Genomic DNA, 19450 nt, shown 5'->3' with positions numbered 1-19450 from the left:
CCTCGTCATGGTATCGCTGACGTGGTGTCCCCTCCACCCGCATTAATTTAACCCATCGCCGCGCACGACGAACGGCGTTCTCTCTTTTTTTGGCTCACAGACGTGGCTCTATCAGTCCCGTTGGGCACGCATGTCGCCCACGGGTGGTGGATGATTGGTGGGTCAGTATGGGTGCCAAGCGGAAGGAACTGATCTCCAGATCGCGTCCTATCGGAATAAAGAAACGGCAACATGTACATGTGATCTTTTTAGGACTTAAATGCCCCTCATTTACCTTCTCCAACGGACCACTGTGACCCATACCTTACCAGCGGTTGGTGGGTGCTACTGGATGGCCCGTGGGATCCGCGATTGAAGCTTTCGGGTCGGTTTGTCTGCGTAAATGTATATTTTTGGATGCTGGGTATCACTTTTTTGTTGCGTGAAAGTATGATGATAGAATAGCACGGTTAGTTAGAATCACTGCGACTAGTAGAGTGATCGCCAGACCGTCGATTACGTGAGTTGCAGCTGTGGGGCCTTTCTTTGCCTATTGGTTAATTAAGCGGGCAACGTCGCAAACGGGTAACCTTTGCCCTCTCGATCCGAGGATCACGTGTCCACCTCCCGCCGACTCGAAGAAATGCGGGGGGCCCACGGCTAGACGCCGCGCAGCCATCGAAGACCACAATCGACGGTTCGGATCGTTCCGGGAGTCTTGAGGAACGCGATCTCCCCACGCGGCCCCCGGCAGGTCGAAACCAGGCCTGGCCCACGGGATGGCGCCGTGACTCGGCGCGGAGCAGGGCCCACCACGATGCGGTCAGGCATCGACGGGTGGGATTCTATCCGCCAGCTCGCGGCGCCTTCACCCACGTATGACGCAACCTCTCGTTTGTCCATTTCCGCGCCCGATGGCCGACGTGGAGCACCGCCCTATTCACGTGGTGGCGGCGACGTGGCGGCTGCTGGTTGGCCCGCCCCATGCCCTGTCCGTTTGGAAACGCGGCGTGGTGCGCCGTGACGTCGGTCCAGCTCGGCGAGGAGACGTACGGCTGTGGGACGAGGCGGTGGGCCCGCGGTGGTCCTGACGCGACGTGGTGCGATCGAGGATCTGACGTGGTTCAACTCACGTCCCTCGTCGGCGACCTCTTTAACAACCGGACATCATCGTTGAGCAGCCCGGGCTGTCTGAACCCCGGCAGGGACCACTGATTCCGGCACGGCGAGATCGGCGGGTCCCATCGTCGGCGTTGTTTTATCGCAAGTTCTGGTAAGGCGGATGGATGGAGGAGGTGTTTGCTGTTGGGAGAGAGATAGAGTAGCGGAGGAGTGATGAGGGTGAGCCCGACAAGGTGACGTGGTGCTCGGGGAAGCGCATGTGGACGATAGTGGTGGAGTGGGGACCCACAACGACGTGAACGTGAAGCAAAAGGCAGCAACCAGAGAGGGGAATTCGTCAAATTACCACGAGAACAAGTCACGACAAGACACACGACTAATATTGAAATGGACGATAATTTTACCGCGTGTGTATATATATATATATATATATATATATATATATATATATATATATATATATATTACCCACAAAAATAATCTTTAATTGATTTGTATGAAAGATCAACCCTCTTCTTTTCAGAATTTATTAGAGGACGTCCCTAAGTTGAAAAAAATTCGTCGTTCTTGAGGATTATTAAGTATAAATCTATTCGAATTTGATTCAAATATTATTAGAAACATATAAAATTAATCGTAAATTAATTATTTTTTATAATTATCTTTTATCTTATTGCATAATCAACATGAAAATATATCAAATCAACTAAAAATTTTAAAAACAATTGAGTTATGTCATATTATTTATCTGTTGTGTTGAAAGATTGATACGAGTCGGATAAATTTTATGGTATTACACTTATAAATGAATTATATTACACCCTTTAAGAATTTATTTACAGATGTAACACTATGAAATTTATTCGACCCACTTCAGAGTTGAATAATTTATCATATAGTGAACAAAACATATATATTAAGGACAAACAAGATCGTCAAGGGGATAAGGAGGTGATACTTGCATATTGAGAATATTTTATTTTTTTGAATGCTCAAATAATGTATCTGATGAATAGCTTGAGAATTCATTTGATGTTTGTTAGCCACATTGGCTGATTTGGTCCAAATTCATTAGATATTATTGTGTTGTATCGGTAACGAAGCAATTTATTTATTTTTCATCTTTTTATTTCTATTTTTATATTCTATTAATTTATAATTTAAATAAAAAAATTTATAATCTTCAATTATTTTTTTTATCATGCGAGCCAGATATTAATTTATAAATTTCTGAGAAATATATTCATGAAATATTTTTATAATTAATTTTATTGTTACTCTCATAATCGATACTAATTATATAAGTTAATTATGTATTACTTTGAAGCTTAGTTACAATCATTATATTATGATATATCAAATTCAATAGACAATATGATGTGGTCGACTTATGTTATCTTTTATAAATGAATAAGATATATAATAAAATTAATTATATTCTGATGACATATATTAGTTATAATATCTGGATCAAAGATAATCAGTATCTAGTTTTCATTACAAATTGATGTTACTATGATATTTGGATTCAGAGTACAGTGTCATTTTCATATGACATAAAGCATTATAAATTCAATGCAATGTTATTTTATTTTAATTTTAACATATTTTTTTAATATTACATATAACATATTACATATTTACGATATTGAGGTATCGATTTTTTTGTGTTATCATATGATAATCGTGTTAGCGATTTTGTGTTATCATAATAATACAAACTAATTTAGGTACCGATCATATGATAATTGTGTTAGCGATATTAGTGTATTGAATGGTCGGTCATCTAATATTAAAGTGTTGTCATATTTATATTCTTATATTATATAATCATTTTAATTTTATATAATTTAAAATTTAATCATTTTTTGATTATTTAACTTGATATTATTTATTGTTAATTACTTTATTATTTTATGATGCTGCCATAAAAATCAAACTTTTATTTCATCTTTGATGCTTCATAATCATATTTTATTATATCTTTATTAATAAAAAACATCGTACAGTGTTCTACCAAACACTTTATAATAACCTTTATTTTTATTGACCTGAGTTACCATTATATAATTTACGCGCCCATTCAATCGTATTATCACTATTATAATATCATCAAACATATTATTATCTAAAATTATTATTAGGCTCTCCGTGGGTTAAAGTGACGCATCATCGCCGTCCCCAAATGTCAATCCGGCTCGAGCCCAGAGCTGACCCGCTGCTACAATGGCTCGAGTCGCGTCTCGCTGAACCGCTATCGAAACCGCGAAACGAAAGGTTCGTCTCCCCCTCCGCCTAGGCAAAACCCGGCGCTCCGTGAGGCAAAACCCGGCGCTCTTTCGCGATGACTCCGTCGGTTCCGACCGGACCCCGTGGAGTCCGACGTACCGGCCCAGCGGCTCCGCTCGAGTACGCAGCATCCAATGACCGGTGACTCCGGACACCGTGCATTCCTCCGCCGCCGGCCTAATCGATTCCGTACTCATGTTTTACCCTCTCCTGCTTCTTGAAACCCTAGACTTGAGGTAAATCTTGGTTGGTTCTCGTGTGCCATGGTTATGCCGAGTTTGTTCTTGATTGATATTCTTTTCTTCGGTTACATTATCGATTACCGGTTTGTCGTTGCGTCCGTAATCCGCTGCAGTCCGAAATGAGTAGAAGGGATTCGTCCGTGGAGACGGAAGAAGCAGACGAAACGAGCGCAATGCATGGAAGCAGCGGAGTCTGTATTGGCCCACCTCAGGGAACGAGTACGGTCACCATTCTTTCCTCCTCCTCCCCCACCACCACCTCCACCAGCGGAGCCACGAGGAGTCACTCTGTGATGGAGTACGGGTACGAAAGCGGTGGCGGAACACGATTTCCCCCGCCAACTAAGGTTGCCTCCACGAGGAACTTGCTTTTCGCGACTTCCTTTCCTCCCCTCGACTTTTTCGCGGCGCCTTCCACCCCGTTGTACGCCTCCTACTGCTATTCTTTTGATTCAGCTTCTATGTTGCAGCCGCGGCATCGTCTCAGAGGCAAAGGCTAAAAGGTGAGCGCCTATCACCTTTCCCTGTTTAACAGTTTTCAAGTTTTCTTTGTTTCAAATGATTGTTCGTATTATTCTTGATGATCAAAGGCTTGTTAATAATGGTTCTAGAGTCTTCGTCCCCATAACTCTGAGGACAAAAGTGGACTGACCCCTAGGTTTCATTCCAAGAGATTAAAATGAACATGGACAGAAGGAACAGAAAGAAGAGAGAAAAGAGAGCTAAAAATTTATTTCTTTACTGGTTCTTCCTCCAAAGCCCTGCATCTGTTGTGGTCAGCTTTGATAACAGTCTTCATCCCTATAATTACGTAAAATTTTAGTTGTCAGATTTTTCCTTCTCGAACAACAAAGTGGAATGCGCCTTGGTTGGACATGCAAATCATTTCACCTACATAACAAGGAGCACTATTCAGATGACGGTATGGGAGTAAGAACTTGCATTGCTTACCATGTTGAATTTCATGCTGTTTTTTTCTTTGATCAAGTTTTCATATCCCGATGAATGCTATAATATTTGCAAAAATTGCCAAGATTGATTTAGATGTTTTCTTACAAAGCTTTCTGGATTTTCTTTTACATGAATAGCTGGAAAAAGGAGCTTGATAATGTTTGGAGATAGAGCAGGAAGAGTGTGGGACTGAATTCACATTTCCAGGCAAAATGGATGCCATAAGAAGTATCATTCCTTCTTGTAATTCTCGTTTTTCTTTGATTTTCCATGTTTTTACTCATGATCGAGAAAATTTTGAACTTAATTTAGGCGCTCGGATGGCTTTCTGTGGGGGAAATATCTGTTCAGATCTTGCTGGAGCCAATTGTGGTCTTGGTGGAATTCTCTACTCAAACACTTGTGTCAACCACTTCTTTGTCATGTTAATCAATGTGCTTCTTGTCTTCTCTTTCTTCCTAAATTTCGCTCACAAAGTTTCATGTGGAGTTGGTACAATGGAGAGATCCTTTTGGAGCTTGTCCCCATTGCGAATTTCTTCTCTGATCTTTAGTGGCTTATTGGGTTTGGCCTATATTGGCCTTGGATTATGGAAGTTGGAAGAGAAATTAAGGAAGGGTGAGGGCTTCTTCCCTTTGCATTGGTGGCTACTGGTATTTTCTCAGGGTTTTACCTGGGTGGCAATGTGCTTGGCAGTGAGCATAAGAGCCAAGCATCTAGGAAACACCTTTGTTAGGCTGTGGTCAGGATTAGCTAGTGCTTTTGCTGGGTTTCTTTGTATCTCTTCTGTCTTGAGCATCCTTGTAGAGAATTCCACTTCGACAAGAATTGCTCTCAATCTTTTGTCATTGCCAGGCACTACACTTTTGTTGTTTTGCACCTGTAACGGATCCAAAGCTAAGGAGGACCAAGAAAGTTCCGAGGAGTCTATTTATGCACCACTGAATAGCAAATATAGTGCAAAATCAAGCCACCCAGTGGAATTGATCACTCCTTTTGCACATGCTGGCTTCCTCAGTAGAGTGTCATTTTGGTGGTTAAACCCTTTGATGAAGCAGGGCTATAAAAAGCCGCTGGAGGAGAAAGATGTACCGCAACTAGGTGAACTAGATTCAGCAGAAAGCCTCTGCTCTTTGTTTCTCGAGAGACTGAATAACCAAAAACAGAATAACCAAGCCTCCTCTTCGTCCTACTTATGGATAATTGTTTCTTGCCATAAGAAAGAAATTTTTTCTTCTGGTTTCTTTGCGTTGCTCAAGGTTCTAACCATGTCAGCTGGTCCAGTGCTTCTTAATGCCTTTATCAAAGTCTCAGCAGGTTTGGGAAATTTTCAGTATGAAGGTTACTTATTGGCATCAGGAATGTTCATGGTGAAATTCTTGGAATCTTTATCTCAAAGGCAATGGCAGTTCCGCACCAGAATGTTGGGACTAAAAGTGAGATCTCTGTTATCAGCAGCTATTTTCCAAAAGCAATTGAGGCTGTCAAGCTCTGCTAAGCTGATTCATTCTTCTGGAGAGATAATGAATTATGTTACAGTTGATGCCTATAGAGTAGGGGAATTCCCAGTCTGGTTTCATCAAATGTGGACGATAGTTATTCAACTCGGCATTGCTTTAGTAATTCTTTACCATGCTGTGGGTTTTGCTACGGTTTCTTCCATGATTGTGATCATGCTTACTGTTCTTTGTAACATTCCAGTGTCCAAGCTACAGCACAAGTTTCAAACGAGGCTTATGGAAGCTCAGGATGAAAGACTGAAATCTATGTCAGAGGCACTGGTAAATATGAAAGTATTAAAGCTTTACGCTTGGGATACACATTTCAAGGAGGTCATCGAAGGGTTAAGGGCCAAAGAGTGCAAATGGCTGTCAGCATTTCAGCTACAAAGAGCATACAATACCTTCCTCTTTTGGTCATCACCTGTAGCAGTCTCTGCTGCTACATTCTTGTCTTGCTATCTTTTTGAGATACCTCTGTATCCAAGTAATGTCTTCACATTTGTAGCAACATTGCGACTCATTCAAGATCCAGTCAGATCAATTCCTGATGTTATAGGTGCAGTTATTCAAGCAGAGGTTGCATATGGCCGCATAGGAAAGTTTCTTGATGCGACTGAGTTGCAGAATGGGGATCTCAGAAGAAAATGCAATGTTAATCTCGAAAAATCAATAATGATTAAGTCTGCTAGCTTTTCTTGGGATAGAAATCCATCTAAACCCACATTGGAGAACATCAACTTAGAGCTCAAACCTGGAGAAAAGGCAGCAATCTGTGGTGAGGTTGGATCTGGAAAGTCAACTCTTTTGGAAGCTATTCTTGGAGAGATTCCAAATACCGAAGGGATGGTATGTTTTAATTCGTTTTATCGATCCTTCTTCTGTCTGGCTGGTGAAGAAGAACAATACCTTTTGAGTTTCCCGCTAAAATGTTGCTTGTGCACTCTGAACTGTGATGATCGTTGACAACAGATTGTTGTTTATCATTTAAATATAGCAGGTCGCAGCCTTTAGAAATTCCTTTGTTTTAATTGGTCATAGTTCTCATGCATCACAAGCCTCCAATAGAAAAAATTTCCCACAAAAACCTTTAGAAGGATTCTTTTGCTCATCGTTTTGAAAACACTTACTTGTGGATGTTAAGGTTTGATATTGCATTATACATAGAATAATGGTTTTTATGCACATTTATTGTATGATGATCAAGGTCCTTAGCAGATGAAATTTGTTTTATGAATGGCAGATTCAAGTCTGTGGCAAGATTGCCTATGTTTCTCAGAATGCATGGATCCAGACGGGAAGTGTGCAAGATAATATTCTCTTTGGCTCTGTGATGGATAGGCAACGATACCAGGAAACTATAGAGAAATGTTCCCTGGTCAAGGATTTTGAGATGCTGCCTCTTGGAGATCTTACTGAAATTGGAGAAAGAGGAGTAAATCTTAGTGGTGGTCAGAAGCAGCGCATTCAACTTGCACGTGCATTGTATCAGGATGCTGATATATATCTCTTAGATGATCCTTTCAGTGCTGTTGATGCCCAAACCGCTACCGATTTATTCAATGTAGTTTTTCTTTTATTGTAGTAAACTAGTAATATTCAGTTTATGGTTGTTTTCACATTCATAAGTTTTCTTCTTTCTTTGCTTCGGGAATTAATATGTAAGTTCTCTTTGACTGTACGCAGGAATATGTCATGGGAGCTTTGTTAGCAAAGACAGTTCTACTTGTAACTCATAAAGTGGATTTTCTTCAAGCATTTGATCCTATACTGGTCAGTCATTGTATAATCTAAAATTTATACGTGCTGTTTGTTTTAAGTATTGCTCTTTTCTTTATATCATTTTTTCTAATGTGGAAATAAGAAGCATCCTGTTTCACATTATCTTGTTGCTAACCTTCCTAGCACCACCTTGTAGCTTGATACTCTTTACTTAATGGATGAAGCGAAGGTTGTGAATCCCTTTTATATTGACATTCAGGATTTAGTTGGTTCTGTTCCAGTTCTTAACATTTTAAACCCTTTTTATGTGTGTGCCCATTTGTTGGGCACCTCACTGCCCTGAGTTTATTAGTGGTAATTTTGTTGAAATTTTTCTTTCTTAAATTATCTCCTAGATATTTTGTTCCCTATTTGGATTAATATTAAGCACTACTGTCAAAAAATATTGGCATTTGTTCTGTGTCATGACCAGTTTGCTCGAGTTATACATATGTAACATACATGAAATTATCCTTTCACATATTTACCGATAACATAAATGATTCTTTCTCAAAAACTAAAATAATTTTGTTATCAACAGCTGATGTCAGATGGAAAAATTCTTCATGCTGCTCCTTATCATGAACTATTGGCTTGCAGCGAAGTATTTCAGAAACTTACCAATGCACATAAGGGCATTGTTAGTCCTGAAAGTCTTGAAAAGGTTGTTTCTCAGAAAGAAGCTGAAACTGTCAGAAGAGAGCTCAGTGGTAGTATTAAACAGCAAAGCATGGCAAAATTGACAGGAGAAGATCAATTGATTAAGAAAGAGGAAAGAGAGAAGGGTGATACTGGTCTAAAGCCTTATTTGCAGTACTTGAATCAGAACAAGGGATTCTTGTACTTCTTGCTGGCAGTTCTTTCTCATCTGATCTTTATGGCTGGGCAGATCTCTCAGAACTCATGGATGGCTGCCAATGTTCAAAATCCTCAAGTGAGCACATTGCGATTGATTATGGTTTACTTGGCAATTGGGTGTAGCACTGCACTGTTCTTATTATCTAGATCCGTGTTTATTGTTATCTTGGGTCTGCAGTCATCAAAATCCCTATTTATTCAACTGCTTAACTCGCTATTGCATGCTCCGATGTCATTTTTCGACTCCACTCCTCTAGGAAGGATATTAACTAGGGTAAGAATATCTAAAATTTATCTGTAGTTATCAAATTCTGGAAATTTTTTGCCTTTGGTTAGATTTGTTTTCTTAAATCAACTTCTCCTCAGGTCTCTGCCGATACGAGCATAGTCGACATTGATGTTCCTTTTAGTTTAATTTTTAGTATCAGTGCTAGTATCAACATTTACTGCAACCTTGGGGTGCTGATTGCTGTCACTTGGCAAGTGCTATTTGTCTCTATACCAATGATTTATTTGACCATTCGTTTGCAGGTAAAAAGGACCTTCAGGTAGTTATGTTGGAATTCTATATTTTTTTTTGTTTACTATTTTTTAAAGGAATCATTGTCAAACTACCTCTGAATTCTGAAACTAGGGATACTACTTGGCATCTGCAAAGGAGTTGATGCGGATCAATGGAACCACCAAGTCTCTTGTTGCAAACCACCTAGCTGAATCTATATCAGGGGCAATAATTATAAGAGCTTATGAGGAAGAAGACCGTTTCTTTACTATGTTTTTGAAGCTTGTTGACAGAAACGCTAGCCCATTTTTCCATAATTTTTCAGCTAGTGAGTGGTTGATCCAGCGTTTGGAGACCATGGGCGCTGTTGTTCTTTCAACTTCAGCTCTTTTAATGGCTTTGCTTCCTGCAGGAACTTTTAGCTCAGGTTAGTTGTACAAGGACAACCCCTGTGTTCAACTTTTTTGGGCAATGGAGCTTTTGCCTCTTCTTTGCTAGGCACACTAATGTAGTTTTGTTTCATTAATCAGTTAGCAATATAGAAACAAAATGATAGACGCAAGAAACTAGTTTCACTGAAGCTCTATGAGCAAGGTAAAGAGTAGCATCTTCCTCTTTGCATCCATGTTGTATCCATTGTCAAGTCTTTGCAGTCAAAAACAAAACCTAAGAACTAAATTTTAGAATATTAACCTCCGTGAGATGCTTTGATCCTTAACCCTTGAAGGACTTCAAGTTTGTCCTTGATGTTGACAAACTCATAAATGGTGATTATTCAACCATTCACAGGTAATTCTATAACATTTTCTGTTTGTTAGAAGCATCATAAATAATCAGAGCATATTCTCAAACAAAATTTCTTGAACTTGATTGGCTGTTGGCCTTTTTTGTTCAGAACCAAGTTATGTGGAGGTAGAACCATGAACACTTAACAACCCACTCTAATTACAACAATTTCTAGTTGCAGCATGAACTTTGATGGATGGTGCAGTGAATGAGGCTTCCAATGATGTGGAGTCTAGGAGGGTCGGTCTTAGGGTAATTTTCTTCTAAAATTAACATTCACTTCATATGATACACATCTATCTTACTTTTTCTTTTTTTGAAAGAAAGCACATTGTAACATGTATAACTGCCAGTTTAAAGGTTTATGCTTGCTATTTAAAAGTTTATTAAACGCTTTGGTTGGTTCTTGAGTTTCATATATTTATACATTGATTTTTGGTAGATTAACTGTATTGACTTTTTGGTGCAGGATTTGTTGGCATGGCACTATCTTATGGGTTTTCATTAAATATGTCCCTTGTTTTTGCTAGTCAAAATCAGTGCATACTTGCAAATAATATCGTCTCTGTAGAAAGGCTGAATCAGTATATGCACATCACCAGGGAAGCCTCTGAAATTGTTGAAGGCAACCGGCCTCCACCAAATTGGCCTGTTCTTGGTAGAGTTGTGCTTCAGGATCTGAAGGTAAATAATGGCAAAGTGCCTCTTGTTCTATTTTGAATGTTGTGGACATTGCATGTATTCTCTCATGCTTACAAAATTTCATGTGAAACAGATCAGGTATCGACCAGATACTCCCCTTATACTTAAAGGGATCAATTGCACATTTGAGGGAGGACACAAAATTGGGATAGTTGGCCGAACTGGAAGTGGGAAATCAACTCTAATAGGTGCACTATTTCGAATTGTTGAGCCAGCTGGAGGAAAAATCATTATAGATGACATTGACATTGTCACGATTGGGCTTCATGATCTAAGGTCCCGATTTGCTGTCATACCTCAAGATCCAACACTTTTCCATGGCTCAGTTAGATATAACTTGGATCCTTTGAGTCAATACACTGATCAGCAAATATGGGAGGTAATAAATCTCTCTTTATGGTTTCACATAAATGAGGATAACTCAGCTCTTAAATTCTGCAAACATTGAACAAATTTATTTCTGTAGCAACTTTGCTGCCATAAAATAGAAATGAGTTGGATTTGGTTTGGCTATATGTGCAACTGAATTCCAGGCTGGTTCTCCTGATTGTAATATATAATCCATTTTACATGATGAAGCCAATGTTTTCTTTTCTCTAATTGGTGATGTCATAAGATGTCACTACAAGTATAATCCTTTTTTCCTGGGAGGTGTAATGGGAACACCCAAGAAATTAACATTTTATAAGCATCGGGATATTGCAAGAGTACAAAAGGGACAGAACAAAAGGGCCATAGTTAACAGTCCTTCCGTAGTAGATGCACATGAATATACCTACAATCGAAGACTATAAAACAGTAAACACCCATACTTGTCTGAGATGAACATTTGGTAGTGAAGGAGAAAACTAATGCATGGGATCAGTATAGGTCAACTTTTGCAGGTCAGCTACAGAAACCATTTAGCTTCTTTGAGAGATGATTTGCAAGATAGAACTCGTAAAGTCTATTAGAGATGATTTGCAAATGGAACTCCTAAATTCTACATAGATTTCATACATATAAGGAGGCTGCAAGATAGAACTTTTAGAGGTCTAATATAAATTTTATACATGTAAGGAGTGACCAAACCCAACACCATTAGAGTCACCCTTATTTAGTTTCGGCCATTTTTGTTTTTCCCATTTATTCTTATCCATTTACCAGAGAGGCCGGAGTTTGATCTTCAAGCAATGGAAGACTCAATCTAGTGAAAAAAAATGTTTGAGAACATCTATAGAGATTTTTGTGTAGTCATCCTCTTTGATGTTCTACCTTCACAGCTGACTGGATGCAATCTTCTTGCATGCTTGAAAGGTCCTTGATAAATGTCAGCTACGAGAAGTTGTTCAAGAGAAAGAACATGGCCTGGATTCACTAGGTAACAGTCTTTTCGCTGCATTATATTCATTCAGTTTTTCTCTGTATTTAATGTTTTTTTGGTACCGTCTTACCTGGAAACTTCCACTAGTAAACATAAAGCTGTTCTAAAAACCATTTTAAGCAGTTGTTGAAGATGGATCTAATTGGAGCATGGGACAACGGCAGTTGTTTTGTTTGGGAAGAGCATTATTACGCAGAAGTCGTATATTAGTTCTTGATGAAGCCACAGCATCAATTGACAATGCCACAGATGCGATCCTTCAAAAGACCATCAGAAGAGAATTTGCAGATTGCACTGTGATTACTGTGGCTCATAGAATCCTAACCGTGGTGGATTGCACGATGGTGCTTGCTATTAGTGAAGGTAGGTTCCAACTCTTTATCCATGCAAACTTCATATAACATAGCCAATGCTTGACGATGCGTTAAAACTATCGAATTCATTGTAGTTTCATCATAAGACACCGATATCCTCTACTCCACATCCATGAAACTAGGTCCTTTATGCCAACATACTTTAGTCTTCAAATCTTTTTTCATGTAATTTATTCTTATCGATCAGTTAACGGATCATCTGATCCAAAACTGCCATATTTCTGTCAAGGAAAAGTTGCGGAGTATGACTGCCCACTGAAATTGATGAAGACCAAAGGATCTCTACTAGGGGAGCTTGTCAAAGAATACTGGTCCCATACTTCTGCTTCTAGCATCCGAGCCACGGATTCCTAGTGAGCTCGCGATCCCAGTTTGTAATGCTGATTATGCTTGATAAAGACACGACGAAAATTAAGGTGCCATCCAACTGCCTTTTTGATTCTATGGATACAGTAGACTTTTAAGAGCATTTAAGAAGAATATGATTCTTCTCATAGTTGCTTATGTGTATGAGGATTGTGCAGGTATGTTGTAGGCTCTACTTATATGTTCGGTTTAGTAAGATATAGATGATAAAGCCAATCAAACTTTGTGTCGTTTCTTTCTTAAGCTCTTGATAGTTGTGAAAGACTTGATTCGAAAATAGGTCGAAATCGAATACAGATAAACGAACAGCAGATTTCAAAGATCATACTTGGCTGACTTCACCGTAAAGAAAAATAATAATAATAATAATAATTTTAACAGATATTTTCCAATGAGCAACAACTGTTTGTATGCCGTAATGCCTCACCTACAAATATTTTTCCTTCTCTGCCTCTCTTATATTCCATCGTTACTGCCTTTGATTAAGTAAATTTATACGATTAGATACAAATACAATTTGCCAACTTATCGAGCTATGTTTCAGTGTAAGTCGTTCCACTTTGCCTCGGTTTATTCTTACACTTTCTTTATTGTTTTGACACCAAACTCTCCACCACCTAACTTACATATGTTCTAACACTATCCGATAGACTGACAAACTTATTTCTATTGAGCTGCTGCTGCTGCTGAGAATGTATCATTCGATGGTCAATTCCGCTCTCAGGTGAAGAACACCATTGATGAAGTAGGGACTGTCGTCAGCCATGAATGATGTCCATGGAAGGGCAAAAAGGTTCCTGTATCCAACTGCCTTACCCCCTGCAAAGGTGTACTTTTCTTTGTATTTGCTGTCGAATTGCCCAGATGGCATGGTCCTCGCAGAAAACTCATAGTCTACCGTGAAGCTAACCGATCCCTTCTCTTGCATCCCCAAGAAGAGGCCAAAGCAGTGGCAAGAGTTGTGTACGTCCCTGTTGCAGTGAGCCGAGAGGAAGAAACCCTGTCCACCGATGTAGAAAGCTTGCGAGTAGACCCGCCCCGAGGGGAAAAGATGTGCACACTCCTCCCGTTTCAGATCCAAGTAGACAATGCATTGAGTGTTTGGGAGCTCAAACTCCACCACCTTCACCGGCCGGTACTTGTAGGCTCGCTCTACGAACCTTCTGTTGGTCACGTCATCCATGGCAAGAGCCTGTCGCCGGTGAGCAGGCTCGACCTTGAAGAATAGTGCCTCAAGCACAGCCTTGTTGGTGAATTCTTGATCCAAATCATTGTGCGTCAGAACCTTCCTCAGTTTCCGGGAAGACATGTAAGGGAACCGGATGAGCCGACCGAGGCGCGCGCCGAAGACCTCCTGCCGTTCCTCCAACTTGGGGTGGTGCCGACGAGCCCACTTTAGCACCAAGTCGTACAGTGCATCCTCCGATGCAACTTGGACATCGTCACTGGAGAGGACTGCCTCCATGCCGACAAGAGGTAGCTCCATGAGTCCATCTTGGTTCCTGGAAGGAGAGTGACTGCATTGCTAAAGCTGGCATGGATCGAAGTCGAGGCAGGGCAACGGTTACTTACTTTGTTAGATCCTTGAAACTGTTCACGAGGAATTCCTTTGCTGCCTCGGTTAATGGCTGAAGAGCCGACGCCATTGAAATGCTGGAAGGAAGCTCCAAGTAGAGTAGTGCAGACTCCTGAGACATCGGCAAGCTCTTCAGCAACTGACAGCAGTGCCTCATGCAAGAAACCACCTCGAACTTGTCTGCGACCATTAGCACATCCAGCAGAAGGGTCGGTGAGGTGGTCGACAACTTGCCACTGTACATAAAGCTGAGAAGTTCCATTAGAGCAGCTTCCTCTGTTGCATGAAAGAGGAATGTTGTCAGGTGTTTCCATGAACTGAGCAAACATGTTGACATATAATATGTATGAACATTCATTTCAAAACTGTATCTGAATATTTGAACTAACAATTAAGCTTAAGACCGTAGGAAGCGATAGCCGTCGTACTTCATCCTTGAGCAAATCCTCTAAGAGACATATAACATGAAGATTAATCAAGTGAGAATACTAGGAAATTCTGCAGCTTGTGCCGATTGGTAAGGACCCATGCCATCCTGTATCAAATGTTATGTCCATGTTGATCATATGTTACGACAAGTAGCTCTGTTAACTCTTTCTGTTCCTCCTCCCCCCCCCCCCCCCCCGAAATGAACAAGCAGCATCACAGCACGCTAGTCTATTGACACAACTATCTCTTCTTTTATTTATTACGTTCTCCATTTGTTCAGACAGGATTGACTAGTTGTGCTTGAGATTCATGGATGCTTTCGGATTTTCTTATATAATCAGTGACCTCAATTTCCACCTCCGACCCGATTTCTTCTTCCTTTACCAACAGATTTCCACAATCTATTAGTAGTTTCATTCTTTCTCGCAAGGCTCATTCTGAAAATGATTGATTTCACATTAAGAAGACGACCAAATCATGGCCACTATATATATTAAGCTAGGATGAACAGAAAAACAAAACGAGAAAAATGAGTATGACAGTAAATTTTGGAAAGTACCTGAGGCATCTATCCGCAATGTAGCATGCTGCTGATCCGATTCTTGCATTCCATTTGAGAAAAGCTATAACATTCAACAGAAAATTAGTCAAAAATTTTGGTGGAGCACTGTGTCGGCTATGTTTGTTTCGCATCTTACCTTGTAGAAAAACGGACTTTTTGCGGATAATATTGTGGAACTTACAGATAGAGATTTTATGCTAATTACAGGAGGAGAATCCATACTCCAAGAAGAACCCCTGTGTCGTGAAGGCTCATCTCCTACAAAGCAAAAAGTAGTTATCCAACTCAGATATTAGAATAGTTTGTTATGAGAAATCTACACACAAAAAAAAGAAGAACAAAGAAATATCACTCTTATGATCCTGAAGCATGAGGAATGGGCTCTTTCATGAGGTCTCTAAGGGAGGAAGTGATCCTTAAGGTGTGACATAATTTGCTACAACAACTGATCAAAGTCAATTACTACTTAGAGCTACATAAGTCCTCCAAATATTAGTGCTATTTAATTTGAGAGCAACATCAAACTTCTGAGTCGGCTTTCTACAAGTTGCGACAGCTTAATACTTTATTCTCAGTCAAAGAGAAAATAAAACTGGCAGAAACACGAACCATGCATGTTTCATAACTTTTGCATTAAGCATGTTGGCTGCCTGAATTGCATAACATGTAAGACATCTGGTAATAAAAAATGTTTGTTTTCTATGAAATCTCACAGGTAGAAATCAATAAGAATTCTCAGAGGCAATCAGCTGGTAGACATAAAAGGTTATAGGATATCAGAATTCCCACAGTAAGTTTGTAGTATCTTATAATTTAATATTAGGGAACATCTGTAAACAAGAATAATTTCAGTTTAAACTTGACTAATACCTGATGGAGACTCTTCAGTCATCGCTACAGCTTCCCCCTCTTGTTCATCTGGCATACCAACCCTCAGAATCAGGCAGGTTGCAGTTCAAAACAGTATTCAAATCGCTAACTGCGATGCTTCTAGACATATATCTTCATCAAAGGATTCCGAGAACAAAAATATAAGTGTGACACAAACATACTCAACAAATGATCTTCTTCGTAATGAGCCATTCATAAACACCAAACATTTTGGGAATGCATGACTCTGCATAGCTCTCATACAATTTCTGATACAACATGTATGCAATCTCATATATGTCTACTTGCAGTATGTTCTTTATATATGTTGACACTTGAAGAAAAAGAAAAAAGTAAATGATGCATCAAGAAAGATTATCAATTTATTGAGGTTGATGGGTTTTGGGTTTTGTTCATATAGTAAAATTGCTAATGTTTTGCGGAAATTGTTTGCTTTCGGTGAGCCGAAAATTATCCATTTTGAGTGAGCCCGTATAATTTTGCCCTTTCCGGGTGAACCCAAAAGGGTGATGCCGGTGATTATGAGGTCTTGATTTCCCTACCCTGCAACCATGTAAGACTAAAAGTGCTTATCAAACAGCAAACTATTCTTTTGTTCAAATTTTGATTCATCTATGTTTGAATGATCCTTTCCAAGCAAAAAGAATCAGATTCTATCTTATGAACCACTGCAAGATCGGGCTTAATCCCTCATCCACACCTTCACATCCGAAACCCTAAGCAGAGGTCGCAACGGAGGCAATGGATGATTAAAACAGAGCGGCAATCACCGGAACCAAAACCTACTGAGAACAGTATGGACGGAGGAGGGCTAAAGACGGACGGAGCTAACCTTTCCGTTTCTCGATCGCGTCCCTCCGGCGCTTCCGATGCCTGTCCCACTCGGAATCGCCCTCGCCATCCGGCCTGCCCTTCGGCGGCCCCGCGACGATCTCAATGCGAAGCGGGCGGTCAGAGAAATTGCTCGAGTCGGAGACGAACTCGAAATTGCAGTCGCCATCGCCCGCCGGGGGGCGGGAGAAATCGGGGGGATCCATGACGCCCCTCCTCAGCCAACAATTCCGCCACACGCCACCGCCGATCCCCCCCGATCCAACCGTTCCACCTTCTACCGAGAGCTGCAGAGTTCAGGGAGGAGATGGAGAGACCGGAGTCTCCTTCGATGGAGATCGAGAGAGAGAAATAGAGAGAAGGAAGCGTGCGCCGCCGCGAACACAAAGGTCAACGGCCGGGCTGTCGTTCGAGAGAGAGAGAGAGAAGGGGGGATCGTGCGCCGCCGGGAAGTCAAGGTCAACGGCCGGGTTCTCGTTAGCTTTTAACGGTCAAAAGAGTTGATCTACCGTTTGAACTAAATTACAAAAATATCCACCATCAAATGAAGGATTAGAATTAGGATTAACAGCACAAAACAAGTTTACTGTGCACACTGGTCCCTAATCACATAATTTGAACCCCTCATCGAGATACATCTATAGCTTTTTGAACTATTGATGAATCAATTTGAATTGAATCGATTCGATTTAGATTTAGTTTGACGACTCCTATCCAAAAGCTTTAATTTATTCTTACAAAAGAGAAAGATTGGAAGAAAAAACAAATCTTCCACTAAGCTAATCTAATTATAATCCTTATTATTACATTAAGATTATATGTCCCATATGCAACGCTATGTATATTTCCAAGTAGATCACATCTCATGTTTATGTTATCATGTTCCGTAGAAATTCCGGTCAAAAAGGCCATAAAATTAATATGCTCATCTCGAGAGCATATGCCGAACATTTCTTTTATTAATGGAAAGGTAAAGATTGATGGTGCCTATTAGCCATTCGAAGAATTGCGAGTACTTAAAAGTTCTATTCAGGGAATATGCTACAACTTTCCATCACATATAAGATTACAACTCCTTGTACATGTTACATCGAAGCAAAATATCTTAGTCGAACTTTGACCCCGCTTCTTACTAAGATGTTCAATTATTTCTTCTTTTTTTTTTTGAGTTTTTACCTATTAAATCATATTTTTGCCTTTTCAAATACACTAATATTCCTTGATATAACTTATTACACTGTAATATAAGAAGATATCGGTACTCTTAATGCACGAGTCGGGTCTAATCACATATGTTGGTGAACAAATGTACCGTGGCTAATGAGTTAGTACGGCTTGATCTACGAATCGATGTCGGGAGTCTTCTATTGATTGAGCTGGATAACGAGGTGGCCGTGCCCTCGGATAGGGGTGCTTATCGACTTTTGTTGGTCTCTGGGCCGGTTGGCAGCTCGCCCTTGCGCGTTGGATGGCGACCCTTAGGTTGAGACGCTCGCACCTCGTGGGTGATCGTTCGCCTATAAAAATGGCCCTTGTCGGGTGATCCCCAACTTTGGCCCCTCCGACGAGCAAGTCTGTAGTGGGTTGAATTGCTTTTTTTTTTACCCTCCTCCTAGCCGGATGCTGGTAAGAGATTTTTATACTATTATACGAGGGTCGATTGTACGCGGGTTCAACGTGACCGCTGATCCTCGAGAGATGGGACGACACTTCTGACTGGTCGACGTCTCGGGACATGCGGAGCGACGTTAGACGGCACTGCCCCGAGCTCTCAGGATGGGACATATTGAATAGTGTTTCGGTACGGATTCTGATTTGGCGTGTGACATCGACTGTGACGTGTCTTGGGCTCAAAATACGTCTTATCAACACCGTAGTGAAAGGTGATCACAGACAATTAAAATTATAATCCTAATGTTTCAAATTCCAATCGAACGTTGGGAATGGAAAGCACTCGATTCCCTTTTCACTTTTGCGATCAAATTCGGTAAATGTAACATCATTTTGATATTTAGATTCTTTGAAGCGGTCACATACGTCAACGCCATGTCAGTTTAGGAGATGGGTAAGTCAACTGCCCAGTCAGCCCTCATCTACGTGGCTGCATGGGAAAACTTATCCTTGGATTTCTTTTCCTCGGGTTGGGTCAAACGTGAGTCACATGTGCCTGCGGCGTAGCGCACGAGGCAGCAAACGTGAGCCAGATAATATTTGATTTGGAGAACACGCCATCTTTAAAAGCAAAATAATATTTCATTTTTGGATATTTTCAAACAGGATTTCCTCTTTTGATTTTCTTAGATAGTATTTTCTTTTAATTTTAAAAATATTTAAATTATTTTTTATTCTGTTATAATTAATATTTTG

General features: G+C 40.3%; 2 protein-coding genes across 8 annotated transcripts; one reads left to right on the top strand and one right to left on the bottom strand.

Annotated features, from left to right (window-relative positions):
• The first annotated feature begins 3414 nt into the window (after positions 1 to 3414).
• On the top strand, positions 3415 to 13023 carry LOC103989626 (ABC transporter C family member 10-like). Of its 7 annotated transcripts, XM_065156341.1 has the most exons (16): positions 3415 to 3626; positions 3746 to 3979; positions 4103 to 4135; positions 4456 to 4554; positions 4721 to 4811; positions 4896 to 6931; positions 7326 to 7646; positions 7769 to 7855; positions 8385 to 8975; positions 9068 to 9232; positions 9336 to 9630; positions 10459 to 10673; positions 10765 to 11070; positions 11988 to 12051; positions 12178 to 12417; positions 12658 to 13020. In XM_065156341.1, exons 5-16 carry the CDS (start codon positions 4796 to 4798, stop codon positions 12780 to 12782), a joined length of 4461 nt encoding a protein of 1486 aa, XP_065012413.1. In that variant the 5' UTR covers positions 3415 to 3626; positions 3746 to 3979; positions 4103 to 4135; positions 4456 to 4554; positions 4721 to 4795; the 3' UTR covers positions 12783 to 13020. The 7 variants fall into 7 exon arrangements, 6 of the variants coding, with proteins under 6 accessions (XP_065012413.1, XP_065012414.1, XP_009406803.2 ...); XM_065156342.1 differs by having other exon boundaries at positions 3746 to 4135; positions 12664 to 13023; XM_009408528.3 differs by having other exon boundaries at positions 3746 to 4135; positions 4463 to 4554.
• Positions 13024 to 13271: 248 nt separating this feature from the next.
• LOC135641186 (BTB/POZ domain-containing protein POB1-like) lies at positions 13272 to 17543 on the bottom strand. The gene is made up of 6 exons (XM_065156344.1): positions 17085 to 17543; positions 16232 to 16279; positions 15498 to 15619; positions 15359 to 15422; positions 14367 to 14646; positions 13272 to 14296 (listed from the first exon to the last, which is right to left on the bottom strand). Exons 1-6 carry the CDS (start codon positions 17287 to 17289, stop codon positions 13492 to 13494), a joined length of 1524 nt encoding a protein of 507 aa, XP_065012416.1. The 5' UTR covers positions 17290 to 17543; the 3' UTR covers positions 13272 to 13491.
• Between the last annotated feature and the right edge of the window lie 1907 nt (positions 17544 to 19450).

The sequence above is a fragment of the Musa acuminata genome, chromosome BXJ3-6 (genome assembly GCF_036884655.1).
Source record: "Musa acuminata AAA Group cultivar baxijiao chromosome BXJ3-6, Cavendish_Baxijiao_AAA, whole genome shotgun sequence".
Taxonomy (NCBI): domain Eukaryota; kingdom Viridiplantae; phylum Streptophyta; class Magnoliopsida; order Zingiberales; family Musaceae; genus Musa; species Musa acuminata.
The sequence above is the reverse complement of the archived record's forward strand: the minus strand, read 5'-3'. Positions and strand labels throughout refer to the sequence as shown.

Coding starts and splice junctions, on each gene's coding strand:
- LOC103989626 (XM_065156341.1), top strand. Junction 8,976..9,067: donor TAGGAAGGATATTAACTAGG/GTAAGAATATCT, acceptor ACTTCTCCTCAG/GTCTCTGCCGATACGAGCAT. Junction 9,233..9,335: donor ATTTGACCATTCGTTTGCAG/GTAAAAAGGACC, acceptor TTCTGAAACTAG/GGATACTACTTGGCATCTGC.
- LOC135641186 (XM_065156344.1), bottom strand. CDS start 17,289: ATGGATCCCCCCGATTTCTCCCGCCCCCCGGCGGGCGATGGCGACTGC. Junction 16,280..17,084: donor CGCGATCGAGAAACGGAAAG/GTTAGCTCCGTC, acceptor TTGGTATGCCAG/ATGAACAAGAGGGGGAAGCT. Junction 15,423..15,497: donor AAAGTCCGTTTTTCTACAAG/GTAAGATGCGAA, acceptor TGAATGTTATAG/CTTTTCTCAAATGGAATGCA.